Source organism: Podarcis vaucheri (genome assembly GCF_965113315.1).
Source record: "Podarcis vaucheri genome assembly, chromosome: 2".
Lineage (NCBI taxonomy): Eukaryota > Metazoa > Chordata > Lepidosauria > Squamata > Lacertidae > Podarcis > Podarcis vaucheri.
In genome coordinates, this window is record NC_138760.1 from 110,179,536 (window position 1) to 110,206,689 (window position 27,154).

Sequence of the window (27,154 nt, forward strand, 5' to 3'; positions counted from 1 at the left end):
GAGACTAAAAAGGGCCCTGTTTCTGGATTATACAAAAGGCCCATCAATTCCACCGTACAGTTCCCCACACGGTTGCCAATTAGATACTGCTGGGAAGCCCTCAAGCAGCGCTCTTGCCGGCCGTTGCTTCCCACTGAGTGATATACTAACTCTGAAAATGGAGGTCCCATTTTGCCGCCGCGACTGACAGCCACTGATAGACCCATCCTCCTCCTCCACCACCACTCATGTGTCTTATCCCCCTTTATAGCCATCCAAGCTAGTCACCACCAGCAGCAAATTCCGTACGTTAGTTTGAAGGAAACAGGGCAACGTCGGACATTGCCTTATAGCTCAATATTGCCCACGCTGACTGGCAATGGGCATACCTGAAGGAGGGTCTCCACCCCCATCATTCAGCCCGGACACTGAGGTCCAGCGCCGAGGACCTCCTGGCGGTTCCCTCATTGCGAGAAGTGAGGTTACAGGAAACCAGGCAGAGGGCCTTCTCGGTAGTGGCACCCGCCCTGTGGAACACCCTCCCTTCAGATGTGAAGGAAATAAACAGCTATCTTCTCTTTAAAAGACATCTGAAGGCAGCCCTGTTTAGGGAAGTTTTTAATATTTAATACTGTATTGTTTTTAACACTTGATTGGAAGCCGCCCAGAGTGGCTGGGGAAACTCAGCCAGATGGACGGGGTACCAATAATAAATTATTATTATTATTATTATTATTATTATTATTATTATTATTATTAGGCAGCTTTCCAGGGATCCAGCCAGGATTTCCCCAGACTTCCTCACCTGGAGATGCTAGGGACTGAACCTTTTTCGTGCAAGGCAAATGCTGTACCACTGAGCCACACAGTCTCTATAAAATATTTCCACGTTAATAATAATAATAATAATAATAATAATAGTAATAGTAATAATAATTTATTGGTACCCCATCCATCTGGCTGGGATTCCCCAGCCACTCTGGGCAGCTTCCAACAAAGATTAAAAATACATTAAAATGTCACACATTAAAAACTTCCCTAAACAAGGCTGCCTTCAAATGTCTTCTAAAAGTCAGATAGTTGTTTATTTCCTTGACATCTGATGGGAGGGCGTTCCACAGGGCGGGTGCCACTACCAAGAAGGCCCTCTGCCTGATTCCCTGTAGCTTTGCTTCTCGCAGTGAGGGAACCGCCAGAAGGCCCTCAGCGCTGGACCTCAGCATCCGGGCAGAACGATGGGGTGGAGATGCTCCTTCAGGTATAAGCGGCTCACCATGCCGATCAAGGGATATCTGCCATGTCACCCCAGGGATGGGGCTTTTATTGTTTTTGTTTGTTTGTTTTACTACTTTTAATGATGGGGGAATTGTCCCTTTTCCTCTGTATGTTAAGATCACGTTAAGGTGGCAGCTCTAATCAGATAATGTGGTGATAAGCAGAAGTGGGGGAAGAACAGGTTCAAGGAAAGGAGGCTGAGGCAGAATGTCTTGGCCTGTGGTGTGTGTTAGTTCAGTGCATTCGCCGTCTGAGGTAAAGAAACGCTGTTACTTATCCTCAGCCTTTGCTTTAAAAGGTCCACTCGTGCCATCCAGTGACTACAACTCCCATCATTCCTGAGCATTGGCCATGCTGGCAGGGGCTGATGGGAGCAGGGCCGTCTTAACCATTGGTGCTAGGGGTGCACAGCACCCAGGCGCCAGGCTCTCAGGGGCGCCAGGGCAAGACTGAGTGTTGGAGTCCAGGGAAAAGCTGCCGACAGCCGAGTGGAGCAGAGCCTCTTCTGCTGCGGGCGGCTCTTTCCCGGACTGCCCCCGAACTCACACCAAGCTGCCCGCAGCAGAAGAGCCTGCGGCGCTCCAATGGGCTCGGCTCAGCTGTTGGCTCTTGCCCCAGCTGCATGGTGGCTAACTGCGCCCAGATCCGCCCAGCGCCCCAGGTTGCTGTTCACTCGCTGCCTCACTCCCCCCGCTGCATGGCGGCTGTTTCAGCTGCACGCACAGCACCCGGAGCACCGTGTAACGTTGTGGGCACTGCACGACGCATCCTGTTGCGTGCGCCAAGCTGTGGGTTCCTTTGCTGGCTTTTCCGCTGTCTGCGCATGCTCCCAGCACCACCCAACGTGGGGTGCCAGCGCAGAATGCAAGTGGCAGTGGAGGAAACATCTCCAGACGGGATCTGCCGCACGCCAACAGTGCCGCCGGCAGCAAAAAATCCCAATGAATAGGAGCATGCGGATCCCGTCCAGAGATCTTTCAGCCGCCATGCAGCGGGGGGAGTGAGGCAGCGAGTGAACAGCAACCTGGGGCGCTGGGCGGATCTTTGCACCCCAGCGCCGCATATGCTTAAAACAACTCTGAATGGGAGTTGAAGTTCAATGAAATCTGGGAGGGCACCAGTTTGAAGAAGGCTGTGGTGCATTTCTGTTAGCATGCCTAAGACAGGTGTGTTACTGAGGCACTAAATCAAGCACAGAATATAAAGTATGTCTCTGGCAGCATACGCACCCTACCTTTAGAGCACATGGCTTCCCCCAAAGAACACTGGGAACTGTAGTTTAGTCCTCACAGAGCTACAATTCCCAACACCCTTAAAAAACTACAATTCCCAGGATACCTTGTAGAGATGCGCTTTAAATGTGCTTAAAAGTATGGTTTGTACACAGGTTCAATCTAACCATGAGGCTGGGCAGGAGGTTGCCTAGATTGCAGGTTATTTCACATTTCTCGCCTTCAGTATTCTCAAAAAGGCATTAATAATGAGGTTTGGGCATTATGCTAACTTTAAAAGCAAGGGGATTAATCGACTCTTCAGTTGGCAAACCACCTTAGCCCTAATCTTTCAGAAATCTGACTCTCTTCTTTGCTGGTCTGCGAATACAATAAGGCTGCAATCCTAAACACGTTTTACTAGGCCGTAGGCCCCATTGTACAAAGCACGTTTGCTTGCACTGTGGAAACTGCAAAGCAGAACCTTCAGAAACAATGGGGGGGATTGTGTGCTGTGAAGTTTTGCCTCTTTTGTGTCAGCTTGCGGAATGGAAATGAAATAAATTATCAGCCACTCCTCAGCCGCATGAAAACTATCTCTTGGCATTTGGCTTTTTGACACAGTGGAATGTGTATCCTGTTTGCAGACTTGAAAACATGTCATAACAGTCCAGATACACTTGGTGCCCACAAAATCATATGGGTTTTTATCACCAGCCCCCCACAGTAACCCACTTACCTGACCACCAAATGTGGAATTAAGGACCGGGGTCCCGCCTCTGACCACATACTCAAAATTTGATTTTACTACCAAACTGGCCTCTTACCCAGTTGCAGCCTGTTATGTAAGGGCCTTGGCTCCATGGGGGGAAAGCCCTCTCCATCCTAGGCCAGTCTGTTTGGGAATTCCCCCAATTGGTCGCAAAGGAGGGCAGGACAGCCCGTCATCAGCTGAAATTCAGGTTGGCCAATCATTGGCCAGAGAGGACAAGGCTTGAGTGACGGACCAAAATGAAGTCCTCACCATCTTAATTTAAAAGGGGGGGACACTGCCCTTTTTTTCATTTTGGCCATCTCTGCCTTTATTCATTCATTAAATTTCCATCAAAGGATCCCAGGCTGGCAAACCTCAGAGCTGAAGGCAATTAAAACATAGTTAAAATAAAACATATTTAAAATATTTAGAACATCTATGAACATTTAGAAACAATCACATACCCCCACCGTTACAAATTTCACGGTTGCCATGGTCTGTGTCTATCAGCTGTCAGATGCCTGGGCAAACAGGAATGTTTTTAAAAACCACTTGGAGCCACTGCCAAGAAGACCCTGTCGCAGAGGAAATCCATCCAGGCCGTAACTTGAGGCACCACCACCAAGAGGGCCTCTCCTGATAGTTGTAGGGCCCGAGGTGGTTGATATTTAAACAATCCAATTTGCTAATCTACTGCAAATCCTTTAGAGATCAGTCACTAGATCCTGATCTACCCATACCATGGAGTGTGAGACTGAGCTGCTAATTAAACCAATTAGGAGTAAGCTTCATTGAATTCAATGGGGTTTACTTCTAAGTATACATGGTTAGTTAGGATCGTACTGTAAGTCAGCCATTCCTGATTGTACTGTAACTGAGTTGGGCTTCAGCAGACTTGTAAAATAGGGATATTCTTCTACACCTTCAAAATCTCCACAGTGCTTGGTATTCGTGCTTTTCAAGAGGAGGGGAGGCACTGTCCTTCATATTCTCTCTCTCTCTCTAAGGCATTATTTCTAAAATCCATTTTATTTGGACAAGGCTTTTTTGACAGAGTTCGGAAAATATCAGATTTGGTCACCGAAACCTTGAAAAGGAGGAGGGAGAGTTCAAGTTGGCATGGAAACCCTTTTGTATTTAATATCTGTACTTTGGCAGGCAAAATGCTACTTTTGTTTAATGGCCCACTGTAATGTCAGCTTCTTGGAAACACCAACTGTGTTAGTCAAGGAGAAAAGATTCCAAGTCTCACTTCTCAGGGACGTATATTGTCTCTGTACTTGAAGTAATGCCCCTTTCTCTGGAAAGTAACCTGAGAGCTTCAGTTTGCTGTTAAAGGAGAACTGGGGCGGCTGTTTCAGAAAGCACTATTGCAAAGGGCTTTACGACAGCATCTGCACGCCCTTTTCAGCCTCCAGAGACTGAAACAGGAGCATGGGGAGTTGTCTTAAAGGCCTTAGCAAAAATGGTATTTGAAGCAGTTCCAGGCTTCTCCTTTAAGAGAGCAGGCAGATACTGATGGTGGGGGAGAGAAGGCTCCTTTCTCCTCTCTTGTCACCCACCTACCCACTTGCTTAAAGCAGAACTGTTTCAAAGAGTGCTTTTGCAAAGAGCTTTAACACCGATGAGTAGGGGTGAAATTCTGCTGCCTTGGCTGTTTCCTGCTGGGAACATGGTATGCAGCTAATGCAGGACTAAACCCTGACCTCCCACCCATAAACTGACCAGTGATGTCAGCTGGTGGGCAGGTGGGTGTGGTTTGGGGGAGATGGCCTTGCAGGCAAAATTGGACCTATTCTTGGGTCAGGACCAGCCTGTGGGATGACGGTTCCCCATCCCTAGTATACAGGATATCAGTGGAGGGACAGGGACTACTGGAAACATGAAAATAAACTAAAAATTAACGGACTGCATTCAAGAAGTTCATTGACAAAGTTGTGCAACAAGATATTAAGGGGACCGACTTCCAATTTAAGTTAAATCAAATAAAATGGTCTTGATTTTTGTCCAGTGGTGGTGTATCGCCTCTCAGCGGGGAAGTCCTTTTCCCTTTCTTTCTCTTCTTACAAATAATGAGGAAGATGCTCTATCATAGCACTGTTTGCACTAGGCAATGAGGAGTACCACAGCCCTGGCTACTTATTTTGGTTGCAGCTTTTTTTTAAGTAAGAAAAACTGTGAAATAGTCTGTTGCTTCATCTGATGTGGTAAATCCACTCTCTCCAATATGGCAATTCACTCCCTCCAACGTTAGAATTTCGCCTTTGAGGGCTACTTTTGCTTCGCCCTCCTGAAGGCAGAAAAAAATCACTGTCCAATTACTTTTGTTTAGCGCTAATTTAAATAGTGGCTTCAGGCAACACAGCATATAGCGCTGAGTTACCCAGCAACACCCTACGCTGTGGCCAAAACCCTTCAGTATTGTTCAGTCACAAATCAGCTCTGTTCAGCCAAGGTCCCCTGAAAAATTAATTAATAGCTTCCTCTTTGTAGCTTCTTGCCATTCTGTTGCTTCCTGTTCAGTATGACTGTGAGGAATAATGATTAAGTACCTCTTAATTAATAAGCTCCTCCACTGCAGTAGAGCTTTGACTACATCATCTTCCATTTCCCCTTTTTCTTAGGTAGCTAAAACAATATAATTTTGCTACAAAAGAAAGAAAACAAAATGTAATAAAAGAAAGCCAGCCATTAAAGCTTCTCCCTGCAGTGAACAGAACCTGACTAATTAAGGAGCAATTAGTCACTTATCGCCCAGTTATGCTGAACAGGAAACAATTAAAGGAGCAGAAACCAAGCTTTTAACTAAAGAAAAGTCTGCCCCACAAAACGTCAGCATGAGAGACAAAGGATGAAATGGTGAAAACGGCAATGATCAATTGGGCTATAGATGTGGGCCACAATATGGAGTTAGATTTGTGGGGGAATCTGTAGGAAAAGATTATTAAAATTCACGGCGTGCTATGTCTCTTAAGGAAAATTATTGGAAAATGATTTACAGATCGTACCTGTTGCCAAATGAATTAGCGAAAATGTCAGAATCAGGTAAATATTGGAAGTGTAAAGGTACAGATGGAACCTTTTGTCACATGTGGTGGACCTGTAGAGTACTTACCGGTAAATAATATTGGGAAATGATATATAATGAATTGAAAAAAATATTTCAGAAGACCTTTCCAAAGAGGCCTTCCTGTTAGGAATAATGAGGTCCGAGGTACCAAGTAAACAAACAAACTTGTTTATGTATGCCACTACAGCAGCAAGAATACTATATGCATGAAAACGGAGAGAGGAGATCGTACCTACGAAGGAGGAGTGGCAGATGAAATGGAATACGCAGAATTAGCAAGAAGAGGAAAGATTTAAATAGGAATGGAAGCCGTTTGTAGACTACAGTGGTACCCCGCAAGACGAACGCCTCGGAAGACGAAAAACTCGCTAGACGAAGGAGTTTTTCGTTTTCTTAGCCGCTTCGCAAGACGCATTTCCCTATGGGCTTGCTTCGCAAAACGAAGCTTGCCCCGCAAGCTCCAGGGATAGCGGGGAAGCGCAGCACGTCTTCCCCGCTGTCCCTGGACCTCTTTTGAAGCAAGGTGCGGCGGGGAGAAGATCGCTTCTCCCCGTTGCCAGCCCCGCAATCTCCGGGGATGGAGGGGAAGGCGCGCGCGCCTTCCCCTCTCTCCCCGGACCCCTTTTGAACCAAGGGGCAGCAACGGGGAGAAGCGATTCTCCCCGCTGCCCCTTCCCTTGCTTTAAAACAGGTCCGGGGACAGAGGGGAAGGCGCGCGCGCTTCCCCTCTGTCCCCGGAGGAGATTTCGGGGCAGGCAACGGGGAGAAGCAATCTTCTCCCCGCCGCCCCTTGCTTTAAACAGGTCCGGGGACAGAGGGGAAGGCGCATGGCGCTTCCCCTCTGTCCCCGGACGGTTTCCATAGGAACGCATTGATTGATTTTCAATGCATTCCTATGGGAAACCGTGCTTCGCAAGACGAAAAACTCGCAAGAAGAAAAAACTTGCGAAACGAATTAATTTCGTCTTGCGAGGCACCACTGTACCTAAAATACCATTGTAAAAACGTTAGAACTTTAGTCGGTTTGGAGTAAGCTCAGCAGATATAGCTTATAATGAGAAGAATTTGAATGTTTAAATAGTTAGGAAAGATAGAATATGCAGCAGGAATGGGAAACTTTAGGGAGCCATGGAAGGATGGAATAGAATTTTGGATTGACGTAATGTATCTATTGTTTCTTCTCTAGTTCTGTATTTTGTACTCTTATGAATTCATAAATAAATAAAACAGTCAGCAGTGCTTTGATACTGGACAGACTGGGTCGCAATTACATTTTGTTGTGGGAGAAACATGGAAGGAAAGCATACATTGTGGGAAGAGCTGTAGCTCGGGGATAGAACAGTTGCTTTGCATGCAGAAGATACCAGGTTCAATGCCCGGCTTCCTCAGGAAGGACTGGGAAGAAAGCTGCCAGTCAGTGTAGACCAGGCATCCCCAACCTTCAGCCCTCCAGATATTTTGGACTACAATTCCCATCATCCCTGACTTCTGGTCCTGCTAGCTAATAATAATAATAATAAATGTTTATTTATACCCCGCCCGTCCCGGTTCAAAAACCAGGCTCAGGGCGGCTAACAACAAATTTAAAACACTTAAATATAAAAGCAGCATAAAATACAGTATAAAAACATGAATAATAATAAAATTCAAAAATCAATTTAGGGGAAATAAGCATTAGATAATCCTCAGGGCTAGCTGGCTGAATTGGTCCTACTTGGGCCAGCGAGGAGACCAGGGGAGAATTAGCTGTGGTGTCTCAGAGCGGGTGATCTTCATAAAAGGGGAGGGGGAGGGAAGGGGAGGGAAATAAAAGATCAGGCTGAATTCAAATTAAAGGCCAGGCGGAATAGCATTGCCTAACAGGCCCGATGGAAGGAGGTTAAATCCTGAAGGGCCCTAGTCTCGTGGTACAGAGCATTCCACCAGGTCAGAGCCATCACCGAAAAGGCCCTGGCCCTGGTGGAGGATAGTCTGACTTCCTTAGGGTCCGGGACCGCTAAACTATGGTTATTCATGGACCTTAAGGTCCTCTGCAGGGCATACCAGGAGAGGCGGTCCCATAGATATGAGGGCCCTAAGCCACAAATGGAATCATGGGAGTTGTAGGCCAAAACATCTGGAGAACCGCAGGTAGGGGTTGACTGGTGTAGACAGTACTGAGCTAAAGGGATCGCCAGTATGACATAAGACAGCATCCTATGCTCCTAAAGCAGTGGAAATGCAGTTTGACGGCCATGATGTGTTCTGGATTCTCCGCAAAAAAAAAGTTGAGTAAGCAAAATATAGCACTTCCAGAGAAAAGGTTAGTGTTGAAGCTACCTTCGTACCACAGTGCAAAATCCTGGTCAGTAACACATTTCTAAAGATATTAGCAGAGCTGTAGGCGGTATGGTTTAATAGCTGGAAGTATCAGAGGAATTGATCATCCTCCTAATTAAAAAAGATTTAAAGAAGTGGTGCTTTTAGCTTAGATAAAAAACATCCATTGATGGATATGAAAAATTTAGGAGATCAAGAATTAAATTCCCAGGTGTCAGAAAAGGTTATTTATGTATGCAACAACTGCGGCCCATGTTCCGGTAGTCCCAAAATGGAAAATGAGCGAGGTCCCAACTAAAGAAGAATGGCAATTTCAAGTTGACAGAATATGCACAACTTGCAGACTTAACATATAGAATAAGAGTACAAGAAGAGCATATGTTTAAAGAAGATTGGAAAACGTTTATTAAATATATGGGAAATACTTGTGTACAGCTGAAAACGCTGGCAGCATTAAAATAAATTCAACAGTGTAAATAAGTTGTGTAATAATGGAAAACCAATTGGTATAGTTTTTATAAAATATGCAGGGATATAAGATATGCAAAATGAACCATGGAAAGAGAAGGGAGGTCATTGATATCTTAAGTATGTAAAAAAATTATCTGAAATTGTAAAAGAGAAAATTTAATAAAAATTGTATTTATTTCTTTAAAAAAAGAATGATGTAGAAAATTTGCTTAGGGAACATTTATCATCCTCTGTCAAAGCACAAGAACTTGCACTCCATAGAATTAATAGGCAACAGCTTTAAGCAAATGACAATGCTTCTATATGCAGCCTATTTTTATCTTGCCACAAAACATGGAAGTGGCCTTTTTAGAGTGATGCTTCTTTTTAGAAGGCTGGGGAAAAAATAGGTTCTAATTTTTATTTTTATTGAATTATCTGCTGTCAGTCTGCCATCAGCAGCACAGTATCCTGGGCTGTTCCTCACAACTGTGGAGAAGCAGTTGCTGTGACACCATCACTCATGGGTTGGGTTTGAGCACAACCCTTCTAATGCCTCAGTATATAAATATGTAGGGACGTGGGTGGCACTGTGGTCTAAACCACTGAGCCTCTTAGGCTTGCCGATCGGAAGGTCGGCGGTTCGAATCCCCGCAACAGAGTGAGCTCCCGTTGCTCTGTCCCAGCTCCTGCCAACCTAGCAGTTCGAAATCATGCCAGTGCAAGTAGATAAATAGGTACCGCTCCAGCGGGAAGGTAAACGGTGTTTCTGTGCACTCTGGTTTCCGTCACAGTGTCCCGTTGCACCAGACGTGGTTTAGTCATGCTGGCCACATGACCCGGAAAGCTGTCTGTGGACAAACACCGGCTCCCTCGGCCTGAAAGCGAAATGAGGGCCGCAACCCCATAGTCGCCTTTGACTGGACTTAACCATCCAGGCGTCCTTTACCTTTTTTTACCTATATAAATATTTGTGTGGCAGCATGCAGAGGTTGAATTTGACTCAGGGCAGTGTACAGCTGCCTTGCCATGGTCTGATTTTCCTGAAAACTCAGCACAGGCCAAAGACTCGGCCACACTGAGTGGTTCTTGACCAGAACACTTGGATGTGCACATGTGCTGAGAGAACTGCATTGGCCGCCAATCAGCTATTGGGCCATGTTCCGGGCCTTGTTGCTAACAAATAAAAGGCCCTGAACAGCTTTGGGACCAGGTTACCTGAAAGATTACCTGCCCCTGTATTGACCTGCATCAATCTGTATTAGTCTGACCTCCTTGTCAGATCTTCCTTCCCTAGCAGAGATCGTTCACATTTTAAAATGCTTCCCACCCCACCCCCACTTCTCCTCCAGTTGCCATGGAGTCTAAAACATTACCAAATACCCCAAACAGATTGTAAATGATTGCCAGTGTGACTAATCTAATTCTGTCAGATGTGGTCTTAAGGCTAGTTTGAACTGCAATGGGCTTGGCCATTTATCGGCATAGAGATCAGCATCGCCAGCTGCCCTGATTTTGCTCTTATGAGACAGGTCTGTAACAAGAAGGTGTTGCTGCCATCTTGGTCCAAGAGACCATGATCATTGATATATCTGTTATTGGACTTAACATTCATTGGTGGAAAGGATGGTAGGGCTGTTATATTAGGAAATAAGGGACTCAGCTATACAGCTGCAAATGAAACGTTTTGAATGCGTCATAAAGTGCAGTATACAATTGTGACACCAGGTGGCGAATGTGAGCTATAGCAAATTCAATGAATTTTTCAAAATGGTGTGTTTTTTTAAAGCATTTTCACAATGTTTTTAACGTGCTTGTAGATTCCACCCAAAACTGCAGAATGCTTTGTACTCTGAAAAGTGCTGTAGCAGGAATAACGTTGCTCCTTTTGAAAAGCAAAAGTGAATGAGGGAACAACGAGGTTTTCAAGTTTGTCGGTAAGTGATCAGAAGAGGGGAAATCAGAGAAAGAGGAAAATAATCAAGCAGAGATTGGACGCAGCTTCCCTTTTCTTTTTTGGGCGTTCCTACTTCATGCTTTGCAAGATCGTCTGCATTCTAAAGGTAAACGTTGCATTTTATCAGCCCAAAGGTCGTGTGCTGAAGCTTATTATGTTTGCAAGCTGAACCGTTACTGAAATCAGTGAAGCTGCCTTCAAGGGAGTTGTGCATAGGATTACAGCCATGTTGATCCTAATAAATGGGGTATTATGTACTGCTACTCTTTGGTGTATGTGCGTACATATACATACAGTAGACCAACAGAGCTGGGGGAATTTCTGGACTCTCCTTGGGGACGTCATAATGAACTTCTGCACTTAAAAATGCCCCACTACTCCATGGCCTAATGATGTTGCCTTGTGGTTAAGGGCAGAAGCTATCAGGAGGAAGTTCCGGATCCAGGTGTAAGATTCAAAATGTTGATGACTACAAAAAAATGCCAAGATCCTCGTTATTGAGTGCTACGTGTCCTGTTAGCTTTGCCACGTCAATATTCAGAAACTGTTCCCTTTGTTTCCAAAGAGAACCTTCCTTACGAAGCTCATGCTTCTGCAAGGTGAGGTCCAGCAAAAACCTGCTATACCTCTCCTTTTTGTAAATATTTGTCTGAAACTCACTCGGCTTGTTGAAGTATGTTCATGCTTCAGTCACTCTGAGCTCTGCACTGATCCATACAATCTTTCTGGCAATCCTTCAGAGCTGTCTTCGGGTCAAGATTCTGCTCTCCGTCAAACCTGGTAATGTTTGCAAGTGCACCATGCTCTGCTTGCTGCGTAGTCCCGGCCCTACTATCGGGCAGGATGAGGTGGCCACCTCAGGCAGCAGGTGTTGGGGAGCAGGGCAGTGTTGAGGGTGTTGGGGGACAGGTCTGTGTTTCCCACACAGACTGTCTGCACCCTCTAAGCCAGCCTTCTGCCCTCAGGTATGGCGGGAGATATGCTGTTCTGCTACCAGCAGTGAAATAAGATTCAACCGGCCGTCCAGTCAGCTTTGGTACATGGAATAGGAGGAAGGGTGCCATCTTGCCTTTTGCCACAGGCGGCAAAATGTCTTGAGCCAGCTCTGGTCCTGCTACACAAGACAAAAGCCACTATTATTCTCATAGGCCGAGGTGGGAAACTTCTTTAGTCCAGCAAGCCTGATCCTTATCTGCCCCACCCCACCCCCTATAGGCCAACTCTGGCAAATGGGCAGGACAAGCCACCTGTCAATCACTTGCTGTCATCACGATATTGGCAGATGGTTTGTCCCATCAAAGCCCCTTGCTCGACTCTTCCCAAGTGCCTGGCAGCGCCTTGGTTTTCAGGCACTTATGAACCATAGCGCAAGGAGATTTGCCAGCCATCTGTCAGATGTTTGGGAAGCAGGATGCAAAGAGCATAGGAGTTGCTTTCAGCAAGTGTTGAAAAGTGCGCACTCTTTCACACAAGCCCTTGGACATGTGTAGAGACGGCTTGTGCCTGCACTCAGTGTAACATGTGAACAAGCCTTTTGTTTCCGTTTTTGGCCAGAGCAAGGAGGACCCCAGTCTTGAGATACCTTCCTGTCCACTCATTGCCATCGATTTCTTTGGTTTCGAACATTCTGGGATGTCGGCAAATTGATTCAGCCTCTCTTTGCGAATTAATGTGAGGAGCTCAGGGGTTACGTAAGAGTGAGAGGGATGAATAACAACCAGAGGCTGTTCCTTTCTCCTGACAGATTGCCCAGGAACTGGCGTCTCCCTGCTCCTCTCATTTTACACTCAAATATCCAAGTGGGAACACTTGTTTGTCACAAAGGCCGAGGGATCGCAAAACAAAAGGCTCTCCAGCTTCTCATTTTCCTTTACTTTAGAGGGCAAATTAAATAGATTTTCAAGGTTGTTTCTTTCTTCCGCTGCCTGCAATGTTTCAAAAAATTCATTTCAATGTGACAAGTGGAGAGTTTTGGGGGGCAGTCAACAACCATTGGACATCAAAACAAGTGTATGACTTCAGCAAGAGTATTTTATTTGGCAAAGGGACTTTCATAAACCAGAGAGGCAGTGTGGTGTAGTGATTAGTGCATCAGACTCTGACTGGCAGAAACTTGGTCCACATCCCTACTCAGCCATGAAGCTCACTGAGAGACTTTGGGCCTATCGCACATCTCAACCCAACCTACGTCAGGGTGGGCATGAGGATGAAAGTGAGGGGGAGAGACTTAGGAACATAGGGAGCTGCCTTATTCTGAGTCAGACTCTGCCTTATTCTGAGTCCACCTACCCCAGTATTGTCTACACTGGCTGGCAGAGGCAGTGGCGTAGTGTGGGGGGTGCAGGGGGGGCCGGCCGCACCGGGCGCAACATCTGGGGGTTAGGGTTAGGGGGCGCAAATCCACGGGTTAGGGGGCGCAAATTACTTACCTTGCCCCGGGTGCTGACAACCCACGCTACGCTACTGGGCAGAGGCTCTGCAGGGTTTCAGACAGGTGTTTCTCCAAACCCCACCTGGAGATGCCAAGGACTAGACCTGGGACCTTTTGCTGATGCTCTGACCATGTTTGTCACCTTTTCCTTGGAACAAAGGTGGGATATAAATGTTTTATCCGCATACAGTGGTACCTCGGGTTAAGTTCTGGAGGTCCGTTCTGAACCTGAAACTGTTCTTAACCTGAGGCACCACTTCAGCTAACAGGGCCTCCTGCTGCCGCCGCGCCGCCGGAGCACAATTTCTGTTCTCATCCTGAAGCAAAGTTCTTAACCCGAGGTACTATTTCTGGGTTAGCGGAGTCTGTAACCTGAAGCGTCTGTAACCCGAGGTACCACTGTATCGATATGGCAACGAACAGGCTCTAGGTTCTTCCCTGGTTTTGTAGCAGCTCCTCTGAGGCAAGAAAGTGGGAATGAGCTGCTTGATCTCACTGCACCCATGATGGAAACATCCTTCCCTTAGAATCATAGTTGGAAGCGACTCTGAGGATCATCTAGTCCAAACCTCTGCAGTGCAGGAATATGCAGCTGTCCTTTATGGGGAATAGAACCAGCGGCCTTGGCATTATCAGCACCACACTCTAACCATCCAGGACCATTGCTGGCAACTTGGTACCGTGGTGCCCCGCAAAACGAATGCCTCGCAAGACGGAAAACCCGCTAGACGAAAGGGTTTTCCGTTTTGGAGGTGCTTCGCAAAACAAATTTCCTATGGGCTTGCTTCGCAAGACGAAAATGTCTTGCAAGTTCCTGCGTTTTGTTTTTTTTCCTTCCCCCCCCTTTCCCCAAGCCACTAAACTGCTTAACAGCTGATCCGCTAAGCCACTTGTCAGCTGATCCACTAAGCCGCTTATCAGCTGATCCGCTAAGCCGCTAAACTGCTTATCAGCTGATCCGCTAAGCCGCTAATAGTGCTAATCCGCTAAGCCACTAATGGGCTTGCTTCGCAAGACGAAAAAACCGCAAGACGAAGAGACTCGCAGAACGGATTCTTTTCATCTTGCGAGGCACCACTGTAGTCATTTTGCAATCATTATCAAAACTTCTGGGGAAGGTCAATCTTATGGCCATCTTACAGATGAGAAACTCAGGCTGGAGATAACAATGTAATGCAGAAAGCAGGGTCTTGTGAATAATAATAATAATTTATTATTTATACCTCACCCATCTGGCTGGGTTTCCCCAGTCACACTGGGAGGCTCCCAACAGAATATTAAAAACACGATAAAACATCAAACTTTAAAAACTTCCCTATACAGGGCTGCCTTCAGATGTCTTCTAAAAGTCAGGTAGTTGTTTATTTCCTTGACATCTGATGGGAGGGCGTTCCACAGGGCGGGTGCCACCACCAAGTAAGTCCTTTGCCTCGCTCCCGGTAACTACGCTTCTCACAGTGAGGAAACTGTCAGAAGGCCCTTGGCCCTGGATCTCAGTGCCTGGGCAGAACAATGGCGATGGAGACACTCCTTCGGGTATACTGGGCTGAGGCCATTTAGGGCAGGCTTCCTCAAACTCGGCCCTCCAGATGTTTTTGGCCTACAACTCCCATGATCCCTAGCTATCAGGACCAGTGGTCAGGGATGATGGGAATTGTAGTCTCGAAACATCTGAAGGGCCGAGTTTGAGGAAGCCTAGTTTAGGGCTTTAAAGGTCAGCACCAACATTTTGAATTGTGCTCAGAAACATACTGCGAGCCAATGTAGGTCTTTCAGGACCAGTCTCGTTCAAGGATCTCCTATGTCGTGGCCCCACAGCTCTCCCTCCACTACCTGGCTTGTAGTATTGCCATATAGCCTGCAAGGAAGCTTCCAGGTGACCTGTTCATTGAACATTCATCCTGAACTGTTTTGGCAGGGAGTTCAGATGAACTTGGCTATTCAGTGAACATCTATTCTGACTTGCTGGTGGAGATGTTAGACACCACTGCACCAAAGCAAGTTCGTTTCCCCATCGCTTGGCTTATCGCAAAAATGAAACGAAACCCAACCTTTTGGAGAAATTAGTTTGCTGTGCAAAACCTCCCAGTCAACCCAAATTTGCTGGCATGTGACTGAACCCCACCTGAAAATCGTGACAATCTGGATTCTGGAATCACTCCCAAGATTCTTGCTTCCAAAGCTGTGGAAGAAGCATTTAAAAACCGCACACACTTTTTCTGAAAAAGTTGTGTAAAGGAAGGAGCTGTTCCAACAAGGATCATTCTTAGATAGGGAGCTGTGCTTTCCTGAGTACAGCAGGTGTTTCTTGTTTCGTAAGAGGCCAGGGTGAGCCGCAGGTCTGTGTCTCAACAACGGTGGTCAAGCTAGACAAAACTAGTTAGCCTGTCTTTCCCTGCTAGCCGAATGGGGTTTGTGACTGCTGCAAAACAATTTGGTGCACAGAGCGGCTGGATCCGCTACCCTGCAGTGTTTAATTGCAGCATTGAACTTTTCGCCCCAATTATGCTGATGTAATCAGTTGTGATCTGTTTTTCTCCCCTTCCCTTGACCCCCCTGCCCCACCCCGGTGGGACGCTAGCCCAGTTAGCATGCGATGTAGCAGGAAGCCGCTTCAACACTGTGAATTCTGTTTTTTTACCTATATGGGTTTTATCAGGTCGTAATTCACTTAACGCTGCCCTGCTTCTTCTTCTCTGATCTCACTCTGACATTTCCAATGTTTGGTACAAGCATGCCTGGCAATATCACTATGGCATGCAGGGCGTAGACAGTCACAGAAGTGGGGGAATGGGGCATAAAGGTGGAAAGGGGGAAATGGAGTTCGAGCTGAATATTTTAGGCAGCACAGCCCAATGGTCAAGGATGAAGGGAGTCGTTGGGGCTGCCATGCAGCCGGATTTTTCCAGACATTGCCGGGATGTCAAAGGCGGAAGTGACATCCGGGGAAATTTCTGGAAAGCTCAACAATTTCGGGGTATTTTAAGCTCAGCAATTCTGGGTTCTTACTAATGAAGAGTTCAACAACTTTCAGGGTGTCCTGGTTTTTTACTTTTTGAAAGATGGCAGCCCTAGGAGTTGTAGCCCCGGCATTTGCAGGCTACCATGTCATTGCCTACCTTGCTGGAGGGTCACTCAAAGGACTTCCTCATGCATTGAGGAAGGGAGTGGCGCTGAGCCTGCCAGACCCACTCCCGCAGCACCCACATTGCCAACCAGCTCTAGGGATATGGGGCCCAGTACAGTGGCCTTCGGAAGCACGTTACCTCTGACAATGGAACATAGCCATCATGGCTAGTAGCCACGGATAAATCTCTTCCATGCAAGGGGGAATCCTGGACCAATCAGGATTCCCATATCCTTGTATGGGGGGGGGGGGTGGAGCTCTATGCAAAGGGATGGTTGGTGAGCAATGTGGCTCATGTGTGCAATGCCGGGATACACAGCAATTATATATCACACAGAGAGAGAGAGGAGAGAGAGAGAGCTTTTTCCCCAGCCAGAACTCAGTTCTGGCACCTCTCAGGTAGACGCCATTGCCATTATAAGAGAGCAAGGGAGGCGTTCATAGTGAGTTCCAGCACATTCTTTCAAGAGGTGAGGGATCTGTGTGGAACTCTCCACACACAGAGTCAGAACATGAGTTAGTCCTCCAAAAGCTTAGAGAGCTCAGCTCAAATGCCGCGTAAGAGGTCCAGCGCAAACTGCTTACAGTGGTACCTCAGGTTAAGAACATTATTCGTTCCGGAGGTCCTTTCTGAACCTGAAACTGTTCTTAACCTGAAGCACCACTTTAGCTAATGGGGCTTCCTGCTGCTGCCGCGCCGCTGCTGCGCGATTTCTGTTCTCATCCTGAAGCAAAGTTCTTAACCCAAAGTACTATTTCTGGGTTAGCAGAGTCTGTAACCTGAAGCATCTGTAACCTGAAGCGTCTGTAACCCGAGATACCACTGTACTTACTGTCATGGAATGACATTGCTCAAGTAGTCTTTGTAATCCGGAAGGGCACAGACTTGAGATGATTCATATATACAGTATATATCTGGAAGATATGGCCTGTCGGCTACGCAAATAAAGTCTATTGATTGATTGATATCTGGAAGAAGAAGAAATAATAATAATAACCCAGAGGCCTTCTTTCTTTCTTTCTCTCCTCCCCATCTTTCCCCCTCTCTCCTAGCATCTATGTATACTGAAATACAGAGAGAGAGGCCGGATATTGGGAATATCATGACTCATCCAGATTACATTGACGGAAACCCTGACCTTATCAAACCTAAAAAGCTGCTCAACCCTGTAAGAGCCTCGAAAAGCCATCAAGAACTTCACAGGGAGCTGCTTATGAATCACAAGAGGTGAGGAAAAAGATCCAGCACAGCGATTTACTGCACCCTAACCTCAAAGTGAGTAGAATTATGAACTAGGAAGAAGAAGCAGCTCCCGTGTCTATGCCCAGTTGTATCGCTGACCTGCATAGTTTATTCCACTTGTGAAAACTGGAATATGCCATGTCCTTCCACATCCTAGACTATGGATTTTTTTTTCCTGTCAGGCCTTTGGCCTGTGAGCTGGGGGTTGGGGGGGGGATAGATTTTAAGAGTCTTTCTTAGAGCCTTATTTTTTTGTAAAAAAAATAATTGCAGAATAGAGGCCAGGAGTCATAATAAAGGGCAGGGATTGGTGTGAAGCAAATAGACCCTTCCCTCCAATTAGCCTGAGTCTCATTGGGAAATGGCACCTTTTGTAGCTTTTTTCCCCACAAGCCGCGAGGACTATGAAGTTGCTCTGTTGAATGAAAAAGAAAGCTGACATTTTAAGCACAGAAGCCTCCACACACCCACATCCGTGCTAGAACAGAGCTATACAGTGGTACCTCTGGTTAAGAACTTAATTCGTTCTGGAGGTCCGTTCTTAACCTGAAACTGTTCTTAACCTGAGGTACCACTTTAGCTAATGGGGCCTCCCGCTGCTGCTGCTGCACCATCACCATCGCAATTTCTGTTCTCATCCTGAGGTAAAGTTCTTAACCTGAGGTACTATTTCCAGGTTAGCGGAGTCTGTAACCTGAAGCGTTTGTAATCCGAGGTACCACTGTATAGTCATTTTGAGCAGTAGTGATTAGGGTAGTAGACCATAGCTGAGCAGTAGGGCATGTGCTTTATAATGTTTATATGAAGAAATTCCCTGGCGCCCCCGCTTTAAAGGATCAGGTAGCAAGTGGCTCCTCCACAGACCCTGGTCTGCCCCTGCTAGTCATGGAGCAAGATGGGGAAATAGATGCACCTGCCAGGATTCTGATAATCCATGCCAGATTCTGGAATTCTAGCCCTGGAATCAATGTGAATGTCTCCATAACTATTCCAATTAGCACAGGTGAGCCTTTCCTTTTAAAATTTATCCATCCTTACTCTTTCGTTTCCCCCCTTTTAACATTCACCTGCTGGTTCAATGCACTACAATGTCCACAGCTCTTTTGTTTCTCTTTAAAAAACAAATAAATCATTATTTAAAATCACAAAGTCTGAGTGGACATGCAGTCCTACACCAGAGAAGCCTGCACACAATTCAGGTCACGTTTCGTAATCTCGCCTTGGGTTCTTGCAGCGTCAATAGAGCCAGAAGAACGTCAGCTCCCGCCCGAGATTTCCCCAAACTCTCCGAAGAGGTACATATATTTATAGATGAAAGGAAGACAGGGTTGCTTGCAAAGGTCCTCCTAGATAAAAGGAAGCAGAAGAGCTGGTAAATATCCTGTCCGCTTCCAAGCCACATCCGCTAGCATTGTTTGTTTTATGAAGCATGAATCTTGTTTGAAAAGGGCAGGCAGGGGGCAGTTAGGCTATGGAGTGAGCTGTTCAGATTGGATAATTAGCATATGTATTTATTCGTGCATTCGTTCATTTATAAATTTTTATTCAACCTTTCAGGGCAAAAAACAACAACAACACCCTCCCTAGCTGGCTTAGAACAAGAACAATCATTTGTGGTGGGTGGCTAGAAAAGAGCTGTAGCTCAGAGGTAGTGAATCTGCTTTGAATGCAGAAGATTCCTGGTTCAGTCCCTGACATTCCTGCCTAAAACTCTGGAGAGCTTCTGCCAGTCAATGTAGGCAGTATTGAGCTAAATGATCAGGACCGTCTTACCCATAGGCACTAGGGGTGCTGGGCACCCGGGCACCGGGCTCTCAGGGCATAGCTGTCAACTTACAGATTTGAAAATAAGGGACCAGCAGCCTTGAAACTAAGGGATCAGCAGCCAAAATAAGGGATTTTCCAAGCACAGGTATGTTCAACTTCTGAGCCCCTCCGAGCCAAAGGCAGAAAGCCCAGCCAGCAGCCAAACGAAGCCTCAAGCAGTGGTTCCCACAGCGCAGCAACCCGGCAAAGGGGATGCAGCAAGGAAAACCACCGTCACCTCTCCGCTGGGAAGCACTGAGCAAAGGCGAGTCCCCCAGGCAACGTGGCCGATTTGATCGGCACAAGGCATGCAAGCTCCACCCCCAGTCGTTCTTAGACTCCTTATTGGGTGAGCAACACAGCCAAGCAACACAGTTGGAGCCTCCCTTGCCGCAGGGAGGGAGGGAGAGGAGCTGCTTCCTTTGAAACCCGGGAAATTTAAGGGACATCATCAATAAGGGACAGCAGCAGGACACAGTGCTGGGATAAGGGACTTTCCCGCCAAATAAGGGACGGTTGACAGCTATGTCTCAGGGGCACCAGGCTGTGTGCCCAGGGCCCAAAAGTTGAGTCCAGGGAAGAGCCCGCCCGTCAGTTGGGGCACCGCGGTGGTCTCAAACTCTGCACCACGAGTTCGGGGGCAACCGAGCCAGCGAGATGCTGAGGCAGCCGGCCAGCTCCTCCCTCCTGTGCGCCTGGGACTGGGCAACCTGGGGGGGGGGGTGCCAGGTGGATCTTTGCACCCCGGCACCGCATCTGCTTAAGACAGCCCTGTAGATGATGGACTAATGGCCTGGCTCAGTTTAAGGCAGCTTCCTATGTTCCTCTGTAGATACAAATAAGACAGCCCCCAAATAATGGCAAATAATAATGGCAGCAGCTAACAACCAGCATGCTTACCAATGGAACTAGGAGCTCCTTTTATTCCATGCTGTGTGTATCCTGCCTGCTTCCATCTGATAAGATTAGGATCTGGCACAGAATTCATCATCTTCACAATCTTAATACCTACCTGTGCTGGAAGTGTATTGGTTTGAATACCAGTTTAATTGTCGCAACATCTTCGAAACGGTCTCAGGCCTGAAGCATGTTTAGTGCCCATCTAAATACAGCAGAGATCTTAGAGATCTGCAGTTGCCTCAGCAGGCAACATATCAGATCTGAAGGAATCTGCAGGCCCTGGTCCCCCTGCTCCAGGATCTGATCCCTATCTCCAGGTTGAAAATCCAAAGCAGGTTACTGAGCGCCCTCTACTTAGGACCAAACATTCGCTCTCCTCTTCTGTGGGTCTTCAGCACTTGCTTTTAGCTGTGCAGTGGCACCTTGGTTCTCAAACTTAATCCGTTCCGGAAGTCCGTTCCAAAACCAAAGCGTTCCTAAACCAAGGCACACGTTCCCATAGAAAGTAATGCAAAATGGATTAATCCGTTCCAGACTTTTAAAAACAACCCCTAAAACAGCAATTTAACATAAATTTTACTATCTAACGAGACCATTGATCCATAAAATGAAAACAATAATCAATGTGCTGTACTATAAAATAAATAAGACAGTATTGTAGATGATAAAAATTACATTTCACCCCCTTACCTGTACTGATGATAGTCATTGTTTGGATGGGGGGCTTTTATCCATTTCCACAGTCACACAATCAATCAAACAGTAGCTGAACTGGGTTCCACACAGTCACAAAAACAAATTAACTGAAAAAGCTTCAAAAACAAAAACGCAAAATAAATAGCAAAAACAAAAGCACCAAACTTAATCCGTTCCGGAAGTCCGTTTGATGTCCGAAATGTTCAAAAACCAAGGCACAGCTTTTGATTGGTGCAGATGCCCAACAGCCGCATCGGACGTTCGGCTTCCAAAAAATGTTTGAAAACCGGAACACTTACTTCCGGATTTTTGGTGTTTGAAAACCAAGGTACCGCTGTATATATTTATTTCACAAGCTTGGACATAGAAGGGGGCCTCTCTAAATCTCCCATCTACACTATACTTTTAAAACCGTATCATACCTCTTTATCCAGTCAGGGCTTCCTCTGAAGAATCCTGGCATCTGTCATTTGTTAAGGGTGCTGGAAGTTTGCCTGTTTGCCTCACAGAGTTGCAGTGGTTTAAAAGTCAACTCATCTTCCTAGGGAACAAACCACAATCCCCAGGGTTAGTTGTGGAGTGGGGAGGAGGCACGACTATAGGGTGCAGATGTTGCCTTATACAGAGAGACCATTGGTCCCTCCAGTCCAGACATGATTGACCATGTTCTCCAAGCTCTCTGCCAATTCATTTGATGTTTGTTGTTGTTAAAAATAATAAATAATAATAATAATTTATTATTTATACCCCGCCCATCTGGCTGGGCTTCCCCAGCCACTCTGGGCGGCTTCCAAAAGAATATTAAATTACTATAATACATCAAACATTAAAAGCTTCCCGAAACAGTCAAGATCTTGATAAGCTTCAAGGGACGTCATCTGAGCAGGGTGACCAAAAGGTAAAAGAATGTAAACAGTAGCATTAGAGCAAAAAAAACCTTCAAACACACCACACTGACTAAGGCCACACATCCGCACCATGCAGTTATAGCACTCTTATGCCACATTAACAGCCATTGAATCCTGACCCAACTTTGCTCAAGTCAGTATGAAGGGCAGTGGCCACTGCTTACAGTACTGAACTTAAGAGCAGATCAATTTGTGCAGGAACTATTTGCAGCAAAAACTGCCAGAGGTATTCTGGTGTAAGATTATTGGTTGAATTACTCCCCCTGCTGGTAGATGGTAAAGTGGCTGAGATTTATTATTATTTTTTAAGTTGGTCAAACTTGGAAATGTCATGCTTAATTAAAACATTTTCTTTTTACACTTTTCCCATACAATTTTAAGGGTACACCCAGTTGATCACAGAGATTAGCGGGGCAGGGGATAATTTTGGATAAAGCTTTTGCGCTGATGCGTGATTTGTCATACATAAAGTTGCCTCACTGATCAAATATTCTCAAATATTTTCCATTGTCATGAAGTGGGACCTCCAGGAGTCTGTAACTTTCCTTTTCCCATTCATTCATTTCTTATATTTCTATGCCGCTTTTCACTCTCATGAGTCACAAAGCGGCTTACATTCGATAAATAACAACATAGCAGAATATCGCAGTTGCAACACAGATGATATACAAATTACCAATAGTAGATAGGTAGCCGTGTTGGTCTGCCATAGTCAAAATAAAAAAAATTACTTCCAGTAGCACCTTAAAGACCAACTAAGTTAGTTCTTGGTATGAGCTTTCGTGTGCATGCACACTTCTTCAGATACACAGTATACACAGATCTGAAGAAGTGTGCATGCACACGAAAGCTCATACCAAGAACTAACTTAGTTGGTCTTTAAGGTGCTACTGGAAGGAATTTTTTTTATTTTGACAAATTACCAAGTCATCAATAAAGTGACCACCTCCTATAAAACATTATCAAAACAACTTTAAAAATATAGATAACAGCCCAACCACGAGAAAAACCATATTATAAAGTTTACAAAGTGCTTAAAATACACAAAACAGCACAGTGGTACCTCGGGTTAAGAACTTAATTCGTTCCAGAGGTCCGTTCTTAACCTGAAACTGTTCTTAACCTGAGGTACCACTTTAGCTAATGGGGCCTCCTGCTGCTGCCGCGCCTCCACCGCACGATTTCTGTTCTCATCCTGAGGTAAAGTTCTTAACCTGAGGTATTATTTCTGGGTTAGCGGAGTCTGTAACCTGAAGCATCTGTAACCCGAGGTACCACTGTATTAACAACAATATTAATAAACAAGCAAGCAAAAAACAAACTAAGCACTGCTGAATTCACGCTCTCTCTCTCCCTCTCTCCCCACCTCCCCATGACCCATAGTCTTCTACTCAGTTCATCAAAAAGCAGATTCACATTATGGTCATGGTAGCAACTTTCTTCCGAAATCTCTGAGGGCTGTAGGGTGGGGCAAGGCAGGTGGGAAAAGCCCTTGCCTGGTGGCCAGCACAGAGTCTCCTTCCCCTTCCCATCCAGGCTGCAGTTGGGTCATTTTTAGACTCTGAACTTAGCAGTCTTATGGGGCTGGGGAATGCCCTTTAGATGGCCATGTGCATTGCCTTGCTTACTCTAAAAAGTGGCAAGCCAGCCCTCCTTTGTCTTGGAGGTGGGGGCTCCTGCTTATTCCACTTGGTGGGGAAATGGTACCTTCTGTCCTAACCCCCGGCCCTGCCAGCAACCACAAATTCCCATCACTTTCTTTCTGGCCAATGGAACTGTTCCTGTGCCCAGGCAGCCTGAATTGGTTACTCAGGAAGACTCCACCTGACACCTCCTCTCATATCCTTGGCTGAGAGGAAGGCACAGCACATGGTTGACCCACTAACCCGCTACCATTCCTCCCCCCCTCTTTTTTTTTTAGGGTGGCCAAATTGTAAAAAGGACAGGTTTTTGTAGCACCTTTAAGCAACACCTGTTGAAATTCTAAGACACAGATAGATAAGTCGCCTCTCATCATCTTCGATTTCAGACCGCGTGCTGCAGAAAAGAAAAAAATATAATAAAACACAGAACTGAACTAAAGTAGCAGGTTGGAGACAGGTACATAATCAGCAAAGGGAAGAAATGTTTTCTTAAATTTCTGGGTAAATAAAAATGTTTGTGCGGCACCTGAAGGGAATTCGGTGACTCTCTTTACGGAAATGATTCCATAGCTGGGGCACCTTTGTCCATAATCTCTATACCTAAGTAGTTTTTCAAAAGGCAGTCCTGTACAAACCTACCTGGGAGTAAGTCCTATTGAACTCAATGGGATGTCCTTCTTAGCAGTAAACATGTATAGGATTGCAACACAAGGATGCAATTCTTTGCCCACTTTTCATTGAATTCTGGAGATTACTTTTGAGCAGGGTTGCCCTGTTTGTTTCCCCGCAGGATACAACCATTTGCACTTGGCAGCTCAGCCTTAATTAACCTGCCCCTTTTCCCTCCTCGTTTCACAGAGGCTTGGGAGTCGAGAGCAAACCAGAACTGCAGCGAGTTCTGGAGCATCGGCGGCGGAACCAGCTGATCAGGCAGAGAAAAGAAGAGGAAGAGGCGAAGAAGTTGAAATCTCCCTTCGAGCAAGAGCTCCTGAAGAGGCAACAGAAGCTGGATCAGGTAGGACGCAGTTCTGAAATCTTGTTGCAATAAACCGCATCAGAAGTGCAGAGAAATCCACCCTGTACTTACTCTAAACAATCACATGGCGCTCTTCAGTCTTTTCACAAGCAACTCTGCATTGGTAGGTTAGGGGAAAGATTTGTGGGTTTTTATGTGCAGTGCTGCTGTCGAGCTTCATACCAGAGCAGGTAAACCATCAGCAACTAATGTTTTGTGACCAGAGGGCTGTTTCCATCCTTAGCCATCCCTCTGGGATGGGTGTGGCCAAAAGTGGCGCGACCTTGTCACCGTCTCACATGCATGCCCACACAGAGGCATGCGGCCAACCCATGTCTCCCTCCCCACTCATCAAACGATCGATTAGATCGGTGGCTCCTGAACATTTTTGGTCCACCACCCCCTTCGTTCCATAAGCTCATCCCCAGTGGCCCCAATCCTACAAGAAGTGCTATTCAGAACAGCAGTCTGCATGACCCACTCAGAAAAAGGCATACACAATAACAATTTAAATCAGTAACAAATAAGTGAGAATTTATGCAGTCTCCACTTAAAACGATTTAATTTAACTGATTCAATAAAAATGGATGATTCAGTCCTTTGCACCTCCAGTGCCCCTCTGCTATGCTTTTGACCATGTGTAGGCAAACTAAGGCCCGGGGGCCAGATCCAGCCCAATCGCCTTCTCAATCCAGCCCATGGACGGTCCGGGAATCAGCGTGTTTTTACATGAGTAGAATGTGTTCTGTTATTTAAAATGCATCTCTGGGTTATTTGTGGGGCATAAGAATTCGTTCATTATTATTTTCAAAATATAGTCCGGCCCCCCACAAGGTCTGAGGGACAGTGGACTGCACCCCCCCCCCCGCTTAAAAAGTTTGCTGATCCCTGACTTTGACTCTTAGCACCCCACTACCTAATCCCACTGCCCACCCCCTGGAGGCTTGTACCACCCAGACTGGGAACAGCAGAGTTAGATCATTTATTTTTGTTGGCTTTATTATTATATTTGTACCCCCCTTTTTCCTCCAAGGAGCGTAAGGTGGCTTCTTTGTATCCTCCTTACCCCACACTTTAACTGAACGGGCTGCCACGATTGAACTGTGCTTTGCCACCAATCGAATCCATTTTTATTCGTAAACAAGCACCCAGCACTCAGCTCTTTGCCTTGTTGTTGTGCTGGGATACACGCCAGCCCCTTTTGCAAAAGCAAGGGGAGCAGCCCAGACTCCCAACCAACGGTAGGATAACAACTGATGAGTTTGCCAGGTGACACTTTTCATGGCATGGGAAGATCAGCGTTATCACCTGTGAAGTCCACTTTGCAAATCTTGTTGTCGGAGCCAATGGCAAGCGGACCCAGCTAATTCTAGTTTTGTGCCTTTGCTGAGACTAAGCAGGAGGAAGCAGAAAGGTCATGCCCCCTGTTACTTTGTTTGGAAGTAAGAGGATTGACAGAGAGGGCAGGCTGGGGTTGGTGTGGCAGGGGGCCTGTTCACTGGAGCAAACCAGCCTTCATTGGCAAAGGGCACCCCTAAACCCCAGTCCTTGACATGACGTTGTGCAATTTACCTTTGCTCAGGACTCGCAGGAATATGCCTCAAGCTTTCACCTGCTGATCTGGATAAACCCTTTCGATCCAGGTTCTGCCGTCCGTAATGGGATTGCAGCCACCAGGCCGCCTAAGCCTCCTGCCCCAGCAGCAGAGCAGCTGCTTTCTATCCTGGCTTTAATCCCCAGATCTTAACACCACTTACAAGCTCTTCAATCCCCTTGAAGTCACTGAGAGCTCTAAGCTTGTAAACACCAGTTCAGGATTTCAAAACTTTTTAACCAGCCTGGCGAAACAGGGAAGGCAACCGAAACATTGCGCGTTGCACTCTTACCAGATAGAGATCTTAATTAAATTTTCGGCAGAGCGCCACACACATCTCTTGAAGGCACAATTATCAACAAGTTGCCATGTTCATCCTTCTTGTTTTCATTAACACAGGCTGCTCCCTTCTCTCACGCTAGTTGGTAATTGCAGACATCGCTTAGTGGATGTTCCATGGCTTGGAAAACGCGTAGCGTGAGCTTAGCTGGAAATCTGCTGTAATTAAGCTCTTTTATTATTTTTTTGTTTTTAAAAAACATAGCCCAATACAATTTAAACAAAATACTCTCCTCCTCAAGCATTTAATTAAGAGTTCTTAACTCCTTTTATTTTATTTTAAAGCCTCCTGATTATTATGATTATTAATTACTATTGTCTCAACTCAACCTGATTTCAGCAATTTCCTAATTATTCTGGCTTATTTGCGATTAAAGCTCTTTGCTAGACAGGTAAAGTACATGATCCGAGCATCCCTTTTTCCCCCTCCACTTAAA

General features: G+C 46.1%; 1 protein-coding gene and 2 long non-coding RNA genes across 5 annotated transcripts in view; 1 reads left to right on the top strand and 2 right to left on the bottom strand.

Annotated features, from left to right (window-relative positions):
- Nucleotides 1-27,154, bottom strand: part of LOC309525369 — a 202,092-nt gene that overhangs the window by 131,646 nt on the left and 43,292 nt on the right. The window lies entirely within an intron of this gene.
- Nucleotides 1-27,154, top strand: part of FAM107A (family with sequence similarity 107 member A) — a 34,081-nt gene that overhangs the window by 3,182 nt on the left and 3,745 nt on the right. The window contains exons 2-3 of the mRNA XM_082210820.1: nucleotides 17,627-17,801; nucleotides 24,628-24,784. Of these exons, the coding sequence (XP_082066946.1) occupies nucleotides 17,627-17,801; nucleotides 24,628-24,784 (332 nt within the window). The remainder of the gene's footprint in view (nucleotides 1-17,626; nucleotides 17,802-24,627; nucleotides 24,785-27,154) is intronic.
- LOC309525426 lies at nucleotides 8,166-25,627 on the bottom strand. 3 transcript variants are annotated; one of them, XR_014216267.1, is made up of 5 exons: nucleotides 24,857-25,627; nucleotides 24,086-24,163; nucleotides 21,213-21,759; nucleotides 19,036-19,162; nucleotides 17,017-17,488 (listed from the first exon to the last, which is right to left on the bottom strand). It is a non-coding gene; the product is annotated as an uncharacterized lncRNA (long non-coding RNA). The 3 variants fall into 3 exon arrangements; XR_014216266.1 differs by lacking the exons at nucleotides 24,086-24,163; nucleotides 24,857-25,627 and adding an exon at nucleotides 8,166-12,129 and having other exon boundaries at nucleotides 17,407-17,488; nucleotides 21,213-21,921; XR_014216268.1 differs by lacking the exons at nucleotides 24,086-24,163; nucleotides 24,857-25,627 and having other exon boundaries at nucleotides 21,213-21,921.